Raw genomic sequence first — 20,990 nt, 5'->3', positions numbered from 1 at the left:
GAGGCGCTGATAGAGTCAGTAGCCAATGGCTTTTTCCCAGGGCAAGAAAGGCTAATATGAGAGAAGATAATTCTGAGAAAGCATAGGGGAATCAGAGGAGGATGTTTTACACAGAGACTGGTGGATGTGAGGAATACCCTGCCAGGAGTGGTTCTAGAGGCAGATACATCAGAGATATTTAAGGAACTCTTTTCCACATGGATAGTGGAAAAATGGAGCGTTGTGTGGGAGGGAAGAGTTAGATTGATCTTAGAGTATGTTCAAAGGTCGGCACAATATCATGGGCCAAAGGGCCTGTACTGTGCTGTGCAGTTCTATGGTGTTCTATGTTATATTTTCTATGATTAACCTACAAACAAAAAAGGTACCTATTCATATCCTAAGAGGAAATATCTCTCTTTCCATCTTCCAGGGTTTCTGGATAAAAATAATGATCTCCTGTACAGGAATCTCAAAGAGGTAAGCTCCACTCTAAACAGCACTCTAATGGCAATTTCTCAAAACAGTGGCATCCATCATTGAGGACCACCATCACCCAGGACATGTCCTCTTCTCATTGCTACCACCAAGGAGGAGGTACAGGAGCTTGAAGACACACATTCAACATTTCAGGAACAGCTTCTTCCCCTCCATCATCAGATTTCATGAATGCTTCCCTAGTATCTTTCCCTCTCTTTTTGCACTACCTTTTAAACTTAATTTTCTTCTTTTATATATTTTTATTTTTTATTATTATGTATTGCAATGTCTTGCTGCCACAAAACAACAAAATTCATGACATACTGTATGCTGGTGATGTTTGGCCAGTGAGGTGGGTGAAAGAGAGATGTGGGGGGAAAATTTGTACTTCTTCAACACTGCCATGTGACTTCAGAATACTCGTGGGATAAATAGTGATTCAGTGAAACTCTAGGAATCCAGAGCTAAGACAGTAATGGTTCTCCACCTCCAGCTATAGAGTTTAAAATCCAATATTGTTCAGACGGATGTTGGAGGAACTCAGCAGGTCAGTTAGTATCTGTGGTGGGAAATGGACAGTCAATGTTTTGGATAATTATCTGCATTCTGATTTTGAGTCCAAGTGAAAGGAAGTCCACTTCCAACCACAAATGTTGCCATTGAGTTCCTCCAGCACATAGTTGATCACTCTAGATCCCAGCATCTGCAGTGTCTTGTGTCTCCAGAGCTCAATAATTCCTCAGGGTAATATTGGGGCATTGACCATGTGTCCTTGGAAATGTGATGAACAGCAGCAGTGACAGGAATAAGCAGACTTTATGGGAACTTTTCTCCCAGAATTTGCCCTTTTCAGGACCAGGACTTATTCCTGCAACAAATCCACTTTAAGCAGCTTCCTGCTCTCCTTGGGATTTTGCAGACATCTGTTTCAAAGCCTATACTAAGACATTCTGCAAAGTGCACTAAACAGAAAGGCTTTAAACTAAAACCAGTAATTATAGGCCAATGAGTCTGACATCAGCTGTGGGAAAGTTATTGGAAGGTCTTCAAAGGGATCGGATATATCTGGATAGATAGAGGCTGATTAGGGGTAGTCAACATGGCTTTGTGCATGGTAGGTCATGTCTAATCAATCTTATAGTTTTTTGAGGAAGTTACCAGGAAAGTTGATAAAGACAAGGCATGGATATTGTCTACATGGACTTTAGTAAGGCATTTGACAAGGTCCCACATGGGAGGCTGATCAAGATGATTCAGTGGCTCAGCATTCAGGATCAGGTAGTAAACTGAATTAGATATTGGTTTTGTGGGAGAAGCCAGAGAGGTAGTAGATGGTTGCCTCTCTGACTGGAAGTTTGTGACTAATGAAGTGCTGCAGATATCAGTGCTGGGTCCTTTGTTGTTTGTCATCTACAAATTTTTGTATATCAATGATGTGGATGATAATGTGGTTAACTGGATCAGCAAATTGGTGGATGACACCAAGGTTGGGAGTGTAGTGGACAGTGAGGAAGGCTATCATGGCTTGCAGAGGGATCTGCATCAGCTGGAAAAATGGGCTGAAAATGTCAGATGGAATTCAGTGCAGACAAGTGTGAAGTGTTGCACTTCAGTAGGTCCAACCAGGGTAGGTCTTACACAGTAAACAGTCACGCTCTGAGGAGCGTGGTAGAACAAAGGGATCTGAAGCACAGGTTACATAGTTAATTGAAAGTTGTGTCATTGGTAGATTGGGACATAAAGATTTGACTTTCAAATCTCTTACTATCTTTCCTTTCGGTTAGTCCTGACGAAGGGTCTCGGCCCGAAACGTCGACAGCACTTCTCCCTATAGATGCTGCCTAGCCTGCTGTGTTCTACCAGCATTTTGTGTGTGTTGTTGTTGGGACATAAAGAAAGCTTTTGGCACATTGACTTTCATAAATCAATGTATTGAGTCCAGCCGATGGGATGTCATGTTGAGTTGTATAAGACGTTGGTGAGGCCTAATTTGGAATATTGTTTGCAGTTTTGGTCACCTACCTACAGGAAAGATGTAAACAAGAGTGCAGGGAAAATTTACAAGGTTATTGCTGGGTCTGGAGAACCTGAGTTAGAAGGAAAGATTGAATAGGCTGGGACTGTATTCTTTGGAACATAGAGGATTGAGACAAGATTTGATGGATGTGTAAAAAATTATGAGGGGTATAGATAAGGTAAGTGGAAGCAGGCTTTTTCCACTGAGATTGTGTGGGGCTACAACCAGGGGTCATAGCTTAAGGGTGAAAAGTGAAAAGTTTAAGGAGAACATGAGGGGAAACTTCTTCACTAAGAGGGTCATGAGAGTATGGAGTGTGGTGCCATGACAAGTGGTCCATGTGAGCTTACCTTCAACATTTAGGAGAAGTTTGGATAGGTACATGGATAGTAGGGATATGGAGGGCTATGGTCCTGGTGCAAGTTGTTGGCAGTAGGCAGTTTAAATGGTGTTGGCATGGACTAGATGGGCTGAATGGCCTGGTTCTGTGCTGTAATTCTCTATGACTTGAATGAATGCGGGAGAAGAAGGAAGTCTGAATCTGACTCCTTCCTTACAGAAGTTTTACGTTGCTTCTCCTTTAAGTGAAAATCAATTTTAAGCCTGATCTACTTAGTATATTCTGCCCTAACATGTCTCCTAACCCTTCAATACAAATAGATCATGTGAAAAGGAACTTCATATCCTTACAGAATGAATGCTTCACACAAACCTCCAAATTACATCACCCACAGTCCCTCGTGTCTCCAAGTACTAGTGTGATGTTATAATGAGACATCCACTAGTACACAGCAAGCTCCCAAAAAAACCCAAAGTGATAGTAACCACATTATATACACAGGAGGTTTTGCATATGAAGGATCTTGGGCTGAAATGTTGACCGTCTCTCCAAATTCAATCCATCCCTTCAGAGTTATGGGACCCAAAACTGTTGATAATACTCCAAGTGTGACTTGACTAGTGTCTTATAAAACCTCAGCAATACCTCCTTGCTTTTACATTCTGTTGTGCTTGAAATAAATGCCAACGTTGCATTTGCCTTCTTTACCACAGACTCAACCTGTAAATTAACCTTCTGGGAGTCTTTCACGAGGACTCCTAAGTCCCTCTGCACCTCTGATGCTTGAACCTTTTAGAGTTAACAGTCCACAATATTTTTCCTTTTACCAAAATGCATATTTGTATATTTCCCAACACTGTATTCTATCTACCACATTTTTGCACATACTTCCAATATGTCTAAGTCCTGCTGCAATCACATTGCTTCCACATCACAATCTACCCCTCCATCTATCATTTGTATCATCTGCAAACTTTGCCACAAGGCAATCAATTCCATTATCTAAATCACTGACAAACAATGTGAAAAGTAGCGGTCCCAATACTGACCCCTGAGGAACACCACTAGTCACTGGCAGCCAATCAGAAAAGGCCCCTTTTATTCCCACTCGCTGCTTCCTGCCTGTCAGCCATTCCTCAATCTATGCCAGTGTCTTTCCTGTAACGCCACAGGATTTTATCTTGTTAAGCAGCTTCACGTATGGCACCTTATCAAACGCCTTCCAAAAATCCAAGCAAATGACATACACTGCCTCTCCTCTGTCCACCTTGCTTGTTACTTCTTCGAAGAACTCTAACAGATTTGTCAGGCAAGATTTCCCTTTACTGAAACAATGCTGGTTTTGACTTATTTTATCATTAGGCTCCAAATACCTTGAAACCTCATCATTAATAAAAGACTCCAACACTTTCCCAACCACTGAGGTAGGGCTAACTGGCCTATAATTTCCTTTCTTTTGCCATCCTCCCTTCTTAAAGAGTGGAATGACATTTGCAATCTTCAGGTTCTCCAGGACCATGCTAGAATCAAGTGATTCTTGAAAGATCATGATCAATGCATCCATTATTTCTTCAGCTACCTCTCTCAGGACTCTGGGATGTAGTCCATCTGGTCCAGGTGACTTATCCACCTTAAGATCTTTCAGTTTGCCAAGCACTTTTTCTTTTGTTATAGCAATGGCACTCACTCCTGCTCCCTGACACTCACAGACCTCTGGCACACTGCTAGTGTCTTCCACAGTGAAGGTCGATGCAAAGTACTCATTAAGTTCATCTGCCATTTTCTTTGTCCTTCATTCCTAGCTCACCAGCATTATTTTCCAGTGGAGCAATATCAACTCTCAGCTCCCATTTACTCTTTATATAACTGAAAAAAACTGTTGGTATCCTGCTTTATATTATTGGCTAGCCTGCCTTCATATTTCATCTTTTCCCTTCTTATTGCCTTTTATTGGATTTTAAAAGCTTCCCAATCATCCAACTTCCCACTCACTTTTGCTACCTTATATGACCTTTCATTGGCTTTTATGCAGTCTTTAACTTCCTTTGTCAGACACAGTTGCCTACCCCTGCCATTTGAGAACTTCTTCCTCTGTGGGACATATCTATGCTGCATCTTTTGAACTGTTCCCAGAAACTTCAGCCATCTCTGCTCTGCTGTCATCCTCGCCAGCATCCTCCTCCAATCCACCTGGGCAAGCTCCTCTCTCAAGCCTCTGTCATTCCCTTTATTCCATTGCAATACTGATGCATGCAACTTACGCTTCTCCCTCGCAATTTGTAGAATGAATTGAATCGTATTATGATCACTGTCTTAGGGTTCCCTTACGTTAAGCTCCCTAGTAAGATCTGAGTCATTACACAACACCCAATCTGAGCTAGCCTTTCCCTGAGTAGGCTCAAGCACAAGCTGCTCTGAAAAGCCAACTCATAGGCATTCAAGAAATTCCCTTTCTTGTGATCCGACACCAACCTGATTTTCCCAAACCCTTTACATATTGAAGTCATTACAATTATGTTATTACCCTTATTACATGCCTTTTCCAGCTCCCTTTGCAACCTTAACCCCACATCTGGGCTACTATTTGGAGGCCTATATATGATTCCCATAACGGTTTTTTATTGCCTTGCGATTTCTTAACTCCACCCACAAAGATTCAGCATTTTCCTTTAACAACAATAATGGGCAGATAGATAATGCCATCACATCTCGGATGCTGTACTATTTATTAATTGCCTCGTGATTAGGCTGGAGTTAAATTGGGGGATTACTGGGTGTCGTGTGTCAAAGGGCCAGAAGTACCTGAACTGTACTGTATCTCAATAAATAGATAGATAAACAAACAAATAAATCAATAGATAAATGGCAATCTAATACCAAACCATGAGCATGAACAAATCTCTCTCTCTTATGCAGGCAATGCGTGATTCCACAAACCTCATAGTTAAAGAATGTTTTAATTTCAATGAACTGGATATAAAGAAAAGACCTGAGACTGTGAGTAACAACTGCACTATTGGTCAGTGACTGCCGGTAAATATGTCCCTGCTTTAGCACCTTGTACAGGCTGGCCTGCAATGTTCTGATGATAAGTTCATTTTCTCCTATCCCTTCTGAAGGTGTTGCACATTGAGTTGCCTCTGTGGTTACATATGAGAGAAAATCCTGTTTCCAGTTAAAATGGCACCAAGCGGCAGCCTCCATTGAGGTTGTGCCTCAGACTATTGTTTTAGATTCGCAGTGATGGTTTTGGGGATTTAGGCATAAATGACCACAGAATCAATGGGATTTGAGGTCCAAGCAGGCAGCAGGTGTGAGGGCCAATGATCCCCTAGGTATGTGAGTTAGCGAACCCAGAGTGCAAAACCTGGAGTTCAAGGGTCCCATTATTGTCAAGTCCAAAGTTAACTTTGGACTTATGGTCTGGAGTTTGCAGGACCATCTTTGGCAACTCCAGAGTTCAAGGCTTAGAGTTTGGGGTTTCGTGATCAGTGAGTTCTATGCTCAATACTGAAGATTAAAGTCCGTAGGTCAATCTAAAATCTGTAGTTGTGGACCAACGGCCAAAGTCCTTCTTTTGTGAGTCTGCATGTCCAGTGGGGAAGTTGGAGGTCGACGTCTATGAATCCACTGGAGGTTGGAGATCCAGCCTGTCCTCGAGTTGAAGAACTGTCTGTGTGTGTGAGTGGGTGGGTGAATGGATGTGAGGAAGGAAAGGGATTTGTTTTGCTGTAGTTGTCTTGCAGCTGTTCTGTTGAACATTGTGGGAATGCTATGTTGGCATCAGAATGTGTGGTGACACATGAGCTATCCCAGGACATAGTGCAGGGTAAATTTATTGTTACACAGCCAGTGATGGGTGTTTGGACTGCGCTGCCAGGGGTGCTGGTGGAACAAGGTACAATAGAGGTGTTTAAAATGTGCTCAGACAGGCACATGAATATGCAAGCAATGCAGGGATCTGAATCAGGTACAGGCAGAAGGGACCAGTTTTATTAGTTTGGTACAATACAATGGGGCTTGTTCCTGCGCTGTTTGAGATTCTATGTCTCCCTGCTTGAGGAAGGTTATACAGTACTAGCTTTGGGGGCGGTGCAGAGGAGGTTCAGCGGATTGGTTCCAGAGATGAGGGGGTTAGAGTATGAGGAGAGATTGAGTCACCTGGGACTGGAATTCAGAAGAATGAGAGGGTATCTTATAGAAGCATATAACATTATGAAAGGGATAGATAAGATAGAAGCAGGAAAGTTGTTTCCACTGGGAGGTGAGACTAGAACTAAGGGACGTAGCCTCAAGATTTGGGAGAGTAGATTTAGGACGGAGATGAGGAGGAACTGCTTTTCCCAGAGGGTGGTGAATCTGTGGAATTCTCTGCCCATGAAGCAGTGGAGGCTACCTCAGTAAATATATTTAAGACAAGGTTGGAGAGATTTTTGCATAGTAGGGGAACTACGGGTTATGGGGAAAAGGCAGGTAGGTGATTCCATGGCCAGATCAGCCATGATCTTATTGAATGGTGGAGCAGGTTCAATGGGCCAGATAGCCTACTCCTGCTCCTATGTTATGTTCACTACACATCTCTCAGTATGAGCTAGAAATCTATTTGAAACCTAATACTCAGTTTCTGAAGTATGATTTGAACTACAAATTTCTGCCCTAGAACCTAAGGTGCTCTCACTGACACAAAGAACAAACATTCCTTAATTTCTGCCTATTTGATTTATAAATGGTCTCAATATTGTCATTGACTTTTTGGGGTGAATACCTTTGGTTTATGAAGTTATACTTTGCCACTCTCTGCACTACATGGACCCCAGTTCCCTGTTCCTCTACACTGCTAAGAATCCTGCCATTCACCTTGTACTCTACCTTCAAGTTTGACATTCCAAAGTGTATCACTTCACATTTCTCTGGGTTGAGCTCCATCTGCCACTTCTCAGCCCAGCTGGGCATCCTGTCAACTTCCCGTCGTAACTTCCACAATCTTCTACACTAACGGCAACACCACCAATCTTCGTTGTATCTGCAAACTTACTAAACTGCCCTTGACAGCAGCTAAGTGAATCAACAAAGAGTGGGTTTGCAGATCACACGAAGGCTGGTGGTATTATAGAGAGTGTAGAAGGTGACGGTTACAATGGGATGTTGACTGGGCTGAGGAGTGGCAGATGGAGTTCAGCCTGGAGAACTGTGAAGTGACTCACTTTGAAAGGCCACATTTGAAGGCAGAATAACAAGGTTAATGGCAGGATTCTTAGCAGTGTGGAGGAACAGAGGGAACTTGGGGTCTATATCCATCAATCCTCCAAAATTCCTGTGCAATTTGATAGCGTTGTTAAGACAGTATATGATGTGTTGACCTAATGGTCTCCTGAAAAATTAATTTTAAAAAAAGTTCATGGAGAGCTTTATTCTTCGCTTTTAATTTCCAAAAATTCACTGAGCAAAATGTTTTCTGGGAGAAAATCCTTTTTCATAAATTGAGCAATTATTTTATTTGTGTGACTCTTCTTGCTCACCCATTGATCTGGGAAATCAAATATCGCTGTTCTCAATTGGGCCTCTGATCAGACGCTTTAGCCTGGGCAATCTTTTAAGAGGACTTGCATCCAATTATTAAATGGCCACACACACAAAGTGCTGGAGGAACTCAGCAGGTCAGAGGGGAATAAACAGGCAACTGTTTTGGACCAAGACCGTGGGTCTCAGGCAAAAATGTTATTTGCTTATTTCCCTGCATAGATGCTATCTAAGCTGCTGAGTTCCTCCAGCATTTTGTGTGTGTTGCTCAAGATTTCCAGCATCTACAGAATCTCTCGTATACCAAATTACCCAGCCCAGGAATCCCAAGTTTTGAACAGCAAACTAGGAATCAAAATGGCACCAGTTTTGGAATGGAAATGGAATCCAAAGAACTGGTAAAATACACTAGGTTCTAATGTAAGAACATTGAATGTAAATTGCATCTCCATTAATACTGTCTGATCCGCTGAATGTTGTAGTCATTTTCTTTTTATATTTCAATTCACTCAGAAAGTGGATTCAGTATGAAGAGTACAGAAAACAAATTATGGTAATTTCTCCCAGAAAATACCAAATTAATGTCAGTTACATATAATTTATGAACATCAATTAAATTCAACTGAATGCTCAAGTCCAAGCATTGTGGACCTGATATGGAAGTTAGCATATCAACTCCACATTGGGTGACAATAATGTTGCTATTATTTTCAGGCATTTTTAACATAACTTACTAGAAACAATGTGTGCTCAAGGTTCACATCTTAAAATTGGGCCAACCTTTTCATACCAGCTCATCTCCAGTGATCACTTGGCAACTGTTTCTCTTGGTACAGGTGGCAACACAGTTCAAACACAGTCTAATGGGCCTGATTGACATTTTGATGTCAAAGGAACCTTCGTACGTCCGATGTGTCAAACCAAATGATGCCAAGCAGCCAGGTAAGCTGCCAGTGTTGGACCAATTGATAAAATGATGGAGGACAGTCTCTGCATTCAGTCTCAGATTGTGTAGATGAGTGTTCCATAACTTCCCTCGCCATCACCACCAGATCGATGCAGAACTGATACTAACAGGGTGGCACCACTACTACAACGCCAGTGACCTGGGTTCAATTCCACCGCTGTCTAAACATTCTCCCCATGACCAAATGCAATTCTTCTGGATGCTGTAGTTAGATAAATCACTGTTTCACAGGCAACATGGTGTTGTAGTGGTTAGCATAACGCTATTACAATGCCAGAGACCTGGGTTCAATTCCACCGCTGTCTGTAAGAAGTCTGTACATTCTCCCTGTACTACATTGATTTCTTCGGGCTGCTGTAGTTATACAAATCATTGAAAGTTATTATGCTAATTCACAGGTGGCACGGTTTCATAGTGGTTAGCATAACGCTATTAGCTCACTAACAAAAGGGGTTCAGTTCTGCCGCTGTCTGTAAGGAGTTTGTACATTCAACATGTGACCATGTAGGTTTCCTCCAAGTGCTCCAGTTTCCTCCCACAGTCCAAAACCATATGGGTTAGCAAGTTAATTGGTCACTTGGGTGTACTTAGGTGTCACAGGCTCATAAGTTGGAAGAGCTTGTAGCATACTCTTTCTCTAAATAAAACATTAGTATTACTTTTGTAAGCTGCAGTAGATACTAACCGGAGGAATTTATTCTCTTTCTCTTCTTTCCCCTCCTCGATTCCCCCTCCTTTCCACTCCCTTCTATCTCTCTCTCGCTGCAGGAAGGTTTGACAATATGTTGGTGAGACATCAAGTAAAGTACCTGGGTCTCATGGAACACCTGCGCGTGAGACGAGCTGGCTTTGCTTACCGCAGGACTTTTGATGCTTTCTTGAAAAGGTAAACACCAGTGGCACAAGCTGGCTGCCAAGAGCCCATGCAGTGCATCAGGCTTGGGGACAATCAGGAACAGGAGAGTCTGAGTGTGGCTGTTGAATTGGCTGTTTTTAAGAATAAATGGAAGAAGGAAAACATACATTTGTGATGTGCCTCACCCAATCTCAAAACATCCTTAAGCCCTTCCCAATCAATGAAGAACTTTTGCTTACTCACTGCTGTAATGTGGGAAATTCAGCATCCAGTTTGCATATTGCAAGGCCTCTCAATTAGTGAAAAGGGAAAATATTCTGTTGTTGAGGATTGATCAGATCATTAGGGAGATCTCAAGGATCAACTTTATTCACCATAATCTGTTGATCATGCAACAAAAAACAACACACATAGAAACATAGAAAACCTACAGCACAATACAGGCCCTTCGGCCCACAAAGTTGTGCCAAACATGTCCCTATCTTAGAAATTACTAGGCTTACATATAGCTCTCTATTTTACTCAGATCCATGTACCTATCTAAATGTCTCTTAAAACAGGGGTCATCAACCTTTTTGCACCACAGATAGGTTTAATATTGACAATATTCATGCGGACCGACCGACGGGGGTGGGGGGGGGGGAGGGTGGTGTTAATCACGACCGGAATACAACGATATTTGAAGGAGGTTCCTTATGTCCAGCCTATTCTGCAATTTAGTTTTCGTGGCTATCAGCACTTGCTTCTGTCCCACTTGCTCACGTCTTTTCTCAAGGGGTTTGTCTTTAAGTGCAGGGTGCTTGGACTCAGGGTACTGAAGCAGTTTTAAGAGCTTCATTGCCTCATTAGACGGTCTCCAGGCCCGAACCCCAGCCTCCCACCCACCTGTTGCCAGACACCTTGGCCAGGTGCGGCTGGTCATGGGTATGGTGAGATGACAAGGTAAAGGCCAGAGGTCCCCTTGCCAGGGCCGCAGCAGTCGCAGTCCAGAGAGAGCGACTGACCGAGCGAGGAGTGTGACAGGGCGCGTGCCCGCCCCCCTTGTAGGTAGGTAGGACCTATCGGCCGACGAGAGTTTGACTCGAGGGATGACTTTCAGTAGATCAGCTGCTCTGCTACTTACAAAACACGAGCCCAAATTAGGTCATTTGCAAATATTTTAGCATCGAGTTCCCCATGAACATTCGGTGTGGTAAGCAGGTTTAGAAGCGGCGCCCATCTGTCCATGCTCCAGGCCAGTAGCAAAGGCATTTCCCGCCGGCCGCGTGAGGCGGCCAGTTACCCGAGGCCAACCAGTGATCCCTAACGCGAGGGTATCACTGTGTTTAGGTGACTGATGACCTTGCATGGGTAATGACCTCACATGCATTCAAGTTCAACAGTGGGCGTGACAGGGAATGAGGAAAGGTGCAGCTGACTCATATAATTTCATATCGACAAATCATATCGTTTCTTCACGACCCAGTAGCACGTGCTTTGTGGCCCAGTGGTTGGAGACCACTGTCTTAAAAGACCCTATCATATCCACCTCCACCACTGTTGCTGGCAGCCCATTCCATGCACTCACCACTCTCTGAGTAAAAAACTTACCACTGACATTTCCTCTGTACCTACTCCCCTGCACCTTAAACCTGAGTAAAGCCTCTGACTATCCACATGATCAATGCCTCTCATCATCTTATACACCTCTATCAGGTCACCTCTCTAAGGAGAAAAGGCCGAGTTCACTCAACCTATTTTCAGAAGGCATGCCCCCCAATCCAAGCATCATCCTTGTAAATCTCCTCTGGACCCTTTCTATGGTTTCCACATCCTTCCTGTAGTGAGGTGACCAGAACTGAGCGCAGTACTCCAAGTGGGGTCTGACCAGGGTCCTATATAGCTGCAACATTACCTCTCAGCTCCTAAACTCAATTCCATGATTGATGAAGGCCAATGCACTGTACGCCTTCTTAACCACAGAGTCAACCTGTGCAGCAGCTTTGAGTGTCCTATGGACTCAGACCCAAGATCCCTCTGATCCTCCACACTGCCAAGAGTCTTACCATTAATACTATATTCTGTCATCATATTTGTCCTACCAAAATGAACCACTTCACACTTACCTGGGTTGAACTCCATCTGCCACTTCTCAGCCCAGTTTTGCATCCTATCAATGTCCCGCTGTAACCTCTGTCAGCCCTCCACACCATCCACAACACCTCCAACTTTTGTGTCATCAGCAAATTTACTAACCCATCCCTCCACTTCCTCATCCAGGTCATTTATAAAAATCACGAAGAGTAAGGGTCCCAGAACAAATCCCTGTGGCACCCCTCTAGTTACCAACCTCCATGCAGACACACAAGCACCACAACAATACTAAAGAATAAAGAATCATATAAAAATAGGTTAGAGGTTAAAGTATGGATATGGAATAAAACTTGCATAAATAAATAAATATCAGCATGTAAATGGCTTTATAACAAGTAGTTTAAAATACTTTTACGGTGCAGTGACTGAGGTAATAGAGAATAGAGGGAGGTGGGGGTTAACTAGAGTGGTTGATCAGGTTAACTGCCTGGAGAAAAAAATTTGCTCTTTTTTGAGATAGTGCCATTGTATCCTGAGAAGGCAGAAGGGATAACAAATTTATCTGGAAGGTCGTGCATCTGACAGTGTGGAATTTCTCGCATGAAGGAACCTCACCATCAGGATATGCCCTCTTCTCGTTACTACCATCAAAGAGGCAGTACAGGAGCCTGATAACCCACACACAACAGCTTAGGGACAACACACACAAAATGCTGGTGGAACACAGCAGGCCAGGCAGCATATGTAAGGACTGTCGACGTTTCAGGCCGAGACCCTTCGTCAGGACAGCTTAGGGACAGTCTGTTCCCTTCTGGCATCAGATTTCTGAACAGCCCATGAGCACTACCTTGTTATTCCTCTATTGCATACTTATTTTTGTAATTTAGTAATTTTTATGTCTGGCACTGTAATGCTGAGATATAACAACAAATTTCATGACATGTCAATGATAATAAACTTGATTCTGATGCTGATTCTCTGTTAATTATGAAACCATTGAGTCCTTATATAATAAAGGCCCTACAGACAATGCTGACTGTATTGTCCACTGAGCTAATCCCATCTGCTCACATTTGGCCCATGTCCTCTAAACCTGCATTCCTCTGTTTGGAGGGAATCATTTAAAGCCAAGAAAGGCTTTTGTTCCAACTGATGCCCACATGCATTTGGCTTTGATTCCATCCCCAGTCCTTGACTAATCTTTCTCTGTTGCTCCAGGCAATGGACAGTAACACGATACCCAACATGAGGCCTACAGGGACTTGTCCTTCCCTTTCTCTCAAGGGCACTGAGTATGACATTATTGTACTACTTGCCAACCTGTCCAAAAGATGGTATCAACATTTAGTCCAGGAATTATACTGGGACTCAACACAATCTGGATGCAATGACAGTGAGCTTAGGAAGATAGGGCATAAGAGAAGATGCCAAAGCAGTGCTCTCTTTGCACTACCTTGCAGTGCCAGAAAGTCTGGTTCAATTCTGACCGGGGGGCTGTCCATGTGGAGTTTGCATTTTCTTCTTGTCATTGTGTGCGTTTATCCCAGGTTCTCCCATTTCTTCCCCATTCCAAAAATGTGCAGGTTAGTAGCTTAATTGGGCCCTGTGACCCGCCTCTAGTGTGCAGGTGAAGGGGACATTGACAAGAAGAAGGAGCATTTTTTAAAAAGTGGCATTAATGTAGGATCAGTGTAAATGGATTCCTGATGGTCACTAAGACATAGGAGAAGAATTGAGCCTAATGAGTGTGCTCCACATTCAATCATGACTGACTTATTTTCCAACTCAATCCCATTCTCCTGCCTTCTCCCCATAACCTTTGACATCCTGAATAATCAAGGACTTGTCAGCATCTAAATGTACCTAATAACTTAGGCTCCACATCTGTCTGTAGAAACAAATACCCTACATTTTTTTCTATAGGGAGTCCAGACCCTGAACCGTCAAACATTCCCGATACATTAACCCTTTCTTTCTCTGGATCATTCTTGTAAACCTCCTCTGGACCCTCTGCAATGCCAATGCATCCTCTCTTAGATATGAGCCCCAAAAATGCTCACAATAATCTAGACATGGCCTTATAAGTCTCAGCATTAGATCTTTGCTTTTATATTCTAGTCATCCTAAAATGAATGCTGACATTACATTTGCTTTCCTTACTACCAACTCAACCTGCAAGTTAATTTTTAGGGAATCCTGCACTGGGACTTCCAAGTCACTTTGTATCTCAAATTTGTGAATTTGCTCCCCATTTAGAAAATAGCTATGATCATATGCTTCCCAATACTGTATTCCATCTGCCACTTCTTTGCCAATTGTCCTGATCTGTCCAAGTCCTTCTGCAGACTCCTGCTCCTCCAGCTAACTTAGTCAACATGGACTCAATGATTCCATGCAATGAACATCTTCTGAGGCAGGTGGAGCTCTACATTAATTAGATCATGGTCAGGTGCCTCTCGGGTGTCATTGTGTTAAATTATCTTGAAAGACAAGCTTCAAGGGTGATGGGTCCATTGAGAGTTCCCCATTCTCAATTCTTTACCTTGATGTTTCAAATTTCTAAATAGGCTATCCAAATGCCAGTGGCAGAGAGAGGGGCTATCCAAATGCCAGTGGCAGAGAGAGGGGCTATCCAAATGCCAGTGGCAGAGAGAGGGGCTATCCAAATGCCAGTGGCAGAGAGAAGCACTATCCAAATTCCAGTGGAAGAGAGAAGGGCTATCCAAATGCCAGTAGAAGAGAGAAGGGCTATCCAAATGCCAGTGGCAGAGAGAGGCTATCCAAATGCCAGTGGCAGAGAGAGGCTATCCAAATGCCAGTGGAAGAGAGAAGGGCTATCCAAATGCCAGTGGCAGAGAGAGGGACTATCTAAATTCCAGTGGCAGAGAGAGGAGCCATCCAAATTCCAGTGGCAGAGAGAGGTGCTATCCAAATTCCAGTGGCAGAGAGAGGTGCTATCCAAATTCTAGTGGCAGAGAGAGGGGCAATGCAGGAAACTCTGCAGAAAATTCAGGATATGTTTCATTAACAATCTGTATGGATTGTGGAGTGTTGCACGTTCACACAACAATGTTCTTGTCCTGTAGGTACAAATTATTATGCCCCGACACTTGGCCAAACTGGCACGGACCGGCATCAGAGGGCGTTAAACGAGTGGTGCAATATATTGGCTACAAGCAGGAGGACTACAAAATGGGGAAGTACGTAAAAATCTTCATGAGACCCAGCATAAATCTGTAATGCAAAGAGAAATTCAGGAAATATTCAGCAGATCAGACTGCATCTGTGAGGGAAAAAAACAAGAATTTGAATTGATTTTGAATTCATTGAGCTGGGAAAACTTTGAACTTAAATGTGGAGCAGGGAGGGGAGAGGCAAAGAGAACCTGTGTCAAGGTGAAGATCACAGGGAGAATGAAAGATCCAGATAGTGTTGGTGCTGTTGGCTAAGAAGGGCAGCGAAGGTTTGCTCATCAAAGCTGACCAGTTTGGAAATGGTGTCAATAGAGGGCAAGGAAAAAAACCAGGTGGGGAGAGGTGAAAAAAGTAATGCTGGTGAAGAAATGAAACACCATGGATTCTGGACATCTCAAATGAAAACAGAATATAAAAACAACTCATCAGCACAGTCAGCTGACATAGAGAGTGAACAGAGGCTCTGCACTTTGACCTTTGTCTTCTCTCTCCCGGCTGCCAGTGTCTGAGTATCAACCTCAGGACTCGTCGATCATGTGTTTGACATTTAAGATTTGGCTTCCAGACTCGCATGGACCTCTGACCCCAGTGACTTGGGGGGGAGGGTCACAGACCCTCATGACTGCTGCCCATATGGACCCTAACCTGGGGTCATCACTTGTCGACCTGGGATCCCTGGTCTCCTCAGCATCTGCAGAATCCCTGACCCTTGACCATGGATGTTCTGACCTGTACATTGAAAACCGGCTGCTGCCCAGAATTCTAACTAAATTTACAGCCCCTGACCTCTATCTGACCACCCATTCCTTTCCTATGCCCTTTCTTTTCCCTAACTGACCACCCATCCCTTTCCTTTTCCCTATCTGACTACCCACCCCTTTCTATACCCTAACCTTTTCCCTAACTGACCACCCATCCCTTTCCAACTAGTCACAGAATTCAAAGGGTACCAAATGATTTCTTTGCCAGCAATGCTTTGATCCCAAAAGAAGTGTAAAACTCAAACCAATCCCTGAATAAAGAAGTTTCTTCTGAATTCCATTTATATTTTACAAATGAATGTCCTATTGAAACCCAATCGGCTCTAACTTGATGTGCCATGGCCAATATCAAGGCAGTCTCGAGCAGGTACTTGTGACCCACTGGCACGAGGGAAATTACTATCTTATCCTGTGTTTTTTTTTTATTTTTTCTTCTGGAGAAAATGGATATTCCTCATGAATAAAGGCTGTGTATGAAAGACCCCCTATATTTCACTAGTGCCTTGTTGTATCTTCCCCCATCTGAAATCTCCATCATCGGTTGCAATCAACTAAAGTATTCGGGGTTCAGCTTTCTACAGCAGTAAAGCATTGCAGACTTTTTCTGAACATGAGACTAATGGATTTGTTTTGTTTCTCAGAACAAAGATATTTATTCGTTTTCCAAAGACATTGTTTGCCACTGAAGATGCATATCAAGCCAGCAAGAATGCTCTGGGTGAGACCGCAGATCCCCCCCTCTAATTTTCTATATGATGTTGAAAGCAGGTGACTTTAAACAGAGTAACACGCACAACATGCTGCAGGAACTCAGCAGGTCAGGCTGGAAATGAATAAATAAGCAGCTGATGCTTCGGGCCGAGACAGGGTTTACTTACCAGCTAAAATGCAGTAATTGTCAAGCAATGGGACGAAGGTGGTGAAAGGCTACAACCTCTATGATTTACTTCACATTAGGCCCATCTCTGTCAATCGAAGAACTTATAAATGAAAGGCAAATACCAGAGATTCTGCCATTCCTGGAAATCCAGAACAACACACAGCAAATGCTGGAGGAACTCAGCAGGTGAGGCAGCAACAGTGGAGGGAATAAACAGTCGAATATCTTTAGCCGGAAGCATTGACTGTGTATTCCCTTCCAAAGATACTGCCTGACCTGCTGAGGTAAAACATGGTTCTCTGAGTACAATGAGTGGCAATTCATAAAACCAATAATCTGTTCTTTACAGTTGTATTTTAAATCATTCTAACCAGGTACAGTGAGTATGAACTACACTGATGAATGAGTAAAGGCCTCAATCCACTCTTTTTACTGGAAGAGGATTTAACAGGGGGAATGGATGGGGGATATAGGAGATGAGAGAGCCTCTGCATTCTCCCAGGTAACACTAAAGGTGTGAGCGCATGTGAAAAAGAGATCAGCCAGAGTGGAAATGGCTAATACAAGAGGGCATCATTTTATGTGAGTGGAGGGAAGTATTGGGTGATGCTAGACCTAGAAACATTAGGGACATTTAAAAGACTCTTAAACAGGCAGGTGGATGAAAGATAAATGGAGGGAAGGGTTAGATTGATCTTAGAGTTTGTTAAAAGGTCAGCACAACATTGTGGACCAAAGGGCCTGTACTTTTCTGTAGTCAATGTGCTTTTTCTGTTTCAGTTGCAAAGCTTCAGGCCAGGTACAAAGGCAAACTCCAGAGGGGGGAGTTTCAGAAGCAGAAAAAGGCAGGTAAGAGGAAAGAAACCACGCCTGTGGAGTTGTGTTACACTGCTTTCCTTTCCCTTGGTTGATTTTAACCCAAAATACTGGCCCTTGGAGAACTCAGCCAGGTAGGATGAACCTACTGTTTCTTTACATCTCATAATGAGCAGAGCTGAATGCCTGCCTCAAAATTTAACTCAGGAGTATTTTCCAAATAGACTTTTAATTAATATTGTCCATAGGGTTTCTGAGTCATTCATTGATCATTGGAAGCAATTCCAAGGGACAGGATAAACGATCACTGGGAAAGACAAGGCATGGAAAAGTTAACTTGGAGAGGATGCTTCCTGTAGTGGAGGAGACTAGGACCAGAGTATACTGCCTCAGAACAGAGAGACATTCCTTTAAAACAGAGATGAGGGTGGTGAATCTATGGAAATCACTGCAACAGGCAGTGATTGGATACATTTAAGGCCGAGGTTGATAGGTTCTGGATTAATTACGATTTCAAAGGTTATGGGAAGAAGTCAGAAAAATGGAATTCGAGAGGGATAATAAATCATGCATGATCCAATGATAGAGCAGACCTGAAGGGCCAAATGGCCTACTTCTGCTCCTATGTCTTATGGCCTAATGATTAGGGGTAGTCAGCATGATTTTGTGCATGGAAAATCCTGTCTCACAAATCTGACTGAGTTCTCCAGGAGGTAAGTAAGGGAATTGATAAAAACAGAGCATCAGACATGGTTTGCGTGGACTTTAGCAATGCTTTTGACAAGCTCCCACACAGTAGGCTGATCCAGAAGGTTAAAGCACATGAGATTTCAGCTGTGTTGGCAAACTGCATCCAAAATTGGCTTAGTGGTGTGGAGGATTATTTCTTGACTGCAAGTCTGTAACTAGTGGTGTTCCACAAGGATCACTTCTGGGACCTTAGTTATTTGTCATACGTATGAATGGGATGGCTTAGATGAGCATGTAGGTGGCCCGATCTGCTGACTTTTACGTTTTGTAATTTCAACAGCAATCAAGATCGAAACGTGCTGGAGAGGAATTCAAGCGAGGCAGGATGCTGGAAAGAGAGCCTGGGCCGTAAAAGTAATCAAAAAGTATGTGGCCTTATTTTTTGAGGGGAACATCTTATGGCAATTGTGGAGAGTATGGCAAAACCACAGCTGGAGTTTTAGCTTTCTTACTGACAAATTTCAATCAATTTAACCACTCAATGGTTCAGGAACAGCTTTTTCCCTTCTGCCATCTGATTCCTGAATGGACATTAAACCCATGAACACTACCTCACTACCTTTTATTTTTATTTTTGTACTAAACTATTTTTAACTGTACATACTTAGTGTAATTCATGTTTTTTTCAATGGTTATATATTGCATTGCATTGTACAGTTGCCACAAAATAATACTTGCCATTGAGGGAAAAGAGTGAGGTGGTGGGTTTGCCTGATGCGAAGAGATTGAGTAAGCTGGGCTTATAAACACTAGTGTTAAGAAGTGTATGAGAAGTGATGTTATTAGAGCATGTAATGAAGTCTCCCTCATTCCCTCTCGTCCTCATGAAACAGGTGCTACGGTTTGAGAATACGGCATCAACTGAGATAAGGGCGTACTTATTCACAGGGAGGCTGGCCAGCCTTTGGAATTTTCTACCCTAGAGAGCTATTGAATCTTAATCATTGACTTTATTCCAAACAGAGCTCAATAAATAGCAGGATTTGAGAAATGTGGGGATTGTTCAGGAAAACAGCAAGAAAACAGAACACAGCTCAATACAGGCCCTTTGGTCCATGATGCTGTGCCGACCTTTTGAAGGACAGAATGTGGAATGACATGGAAGATCAGCTGTGGACAGTGTCCTGATGAATGGTGCAGTGGTTGTGAAGGACCAAATGGTCTACCCTGCTCTTAGTCTTTATGTTCAAATCATCTGAATCATCTAAGACCACATATAGATTGCTTAAGTTCATAGCTGGATCGGGTAGTAGGTGCAACATTAAGCCCTCTACATCAAGCAGTAAGAAGGAAAAGTTTATCATCTTCATGTCTCCAATTGCCACACATTAAACACAACAGCTCTAGTAAACAAAGGTCAACATCCCAGTTGGCTTCTGAATTTCCTGCACACACATATGTTAGGTTTCAATGATTTATGGAGATTTCCAAGTCAATCTGTCTGGTACAGAAGGTATTTGGGAGGTGAACAGCTGGATGAGATTAAAGCAGAGTGAAATGGGAAAACAGCCTTTAGAAATCCAAAAATCCCATTGGCAACATCTCCCAATCCTCTGACCTCCTCCTGTCTAAAATGACAATAGCAGCAGACACAGAGGGGAAGCATTATTGACAAACCCAAGAAACTGCCAATAATGAAATCTGAAGAATAGTTTTTTCTACTTATCCTGGAACACTGTTCTCCATTCGCATTCGTTACTCACTAATTTACTATCCGCCAATCTGCTTAATCCTACACCAAATACTTCATTCAGATTTGTTCCAGAGGCTCCAAGGACTCAGAGACTGGACGCATGGGGTCAGAGCAGAGGACTGGAATGTGAGCCCGGTGTGAGTTATGTGCAGGAAATCTGAGTTCCTTGTGAGTAACAAGAACTTAGTGAACTGTTCTCCCTGTATATTCTCTTGGTGTGATTCCTGATATACCCTGTCTAATAGACTGCACCCTGCAAGATGCCCCAGTTCAAGAAAACAGTTCATCACCTTCTCAGAGCAATAAATGTGGAACATCCTCAAGGGCATCAACCTTGTCGTAGTTTGGAGGCTTGTGCACCTCAATGACCCGGAGAGCTATGTTGGTTGGAGACAGGGCTTTATTCTTTGGCTCTTGATAGGGTCACCCAGCCCAGACAGGTCAGAGGGTAGAAGCCAGACTAAGAGATGTCCACTAGTCCTTCAGGTTTGGGGGTTCAGCTCAGGGCTAACAACCCAGCCTATTAAAACAAGATTGTTACAGAAACAGCAAAAGGATCTTTTTTTATTAGTGTGTGTTGGTGTGGGTGGACAGAGATGGAGGACGCTCTTTGCTGCCCTAAATGCCAGCAGCGTGATGGGCAGTGAATTACAAATCAATAAAC

The 20,990-nt window shown here is 43.1% G+C and overlaps 1 protein-coding gene across 1 annotated transcript in view; it reads left to right on the top strand.

Moving 5' to 3' along the window:
• Positions 1-20,990, top strand: part of myo1ha (myosin IHa) — a 127,201-nt gene that overhangs the window by 67,016 nt on the left and 39,195 nt on the right. The window contains exons 16-23 of the mRNA XM_059987882.1: positions 413-459; positions 5,733-5,813; positions 9,173-9,278; positions 10,072-10,189; positions 15,319-15,432; positions 16,829-16,905; positions 17,848-17,916; positions 18,914-18,998. Of these exons, the coding sequence (XP_059843865.1) occupies positions 413-459; positions 5,733-5,813; positions 9,173-9,278; positions 10,072-10,189; positions 15,319-15,432; positions 16,829-16,905; positions 17,848-17,916; positions 18,914-18,998 (697 nt within the window). The remainder of the gene's footprint in view (positions 1-412; positions 460-5,732; positions 5,814-9,172; positions 9,279-10,071; positions 10,190-15,318; positions 15,433-16,828; positions 16,906-17,847; positions 17,917-18,913; positions 18,999-20,990) is intronic.

The sequence above is a fragment of the Hypanus sabinus genome, chromosome 13 (genome assembly GCF_030144855.1).
Source record: "Hypanus sabinus isolate sHypSab1 chromosome 13, sHypSab1.hap1, whole genome shotgun sequence".
Classification (NCBI taxonomy): Eukaryota; Metazoa; Chordata; class Chondrichthyes; order Myliobatiformes; family Dasyatidae; genus Hypanus; species Hypanus sabinus.
The sequence above is the reverse complement of the archived record's forward strand: the minus strand, read 5'-3'. Positions and strand labels throughout refer to the sequence as shown.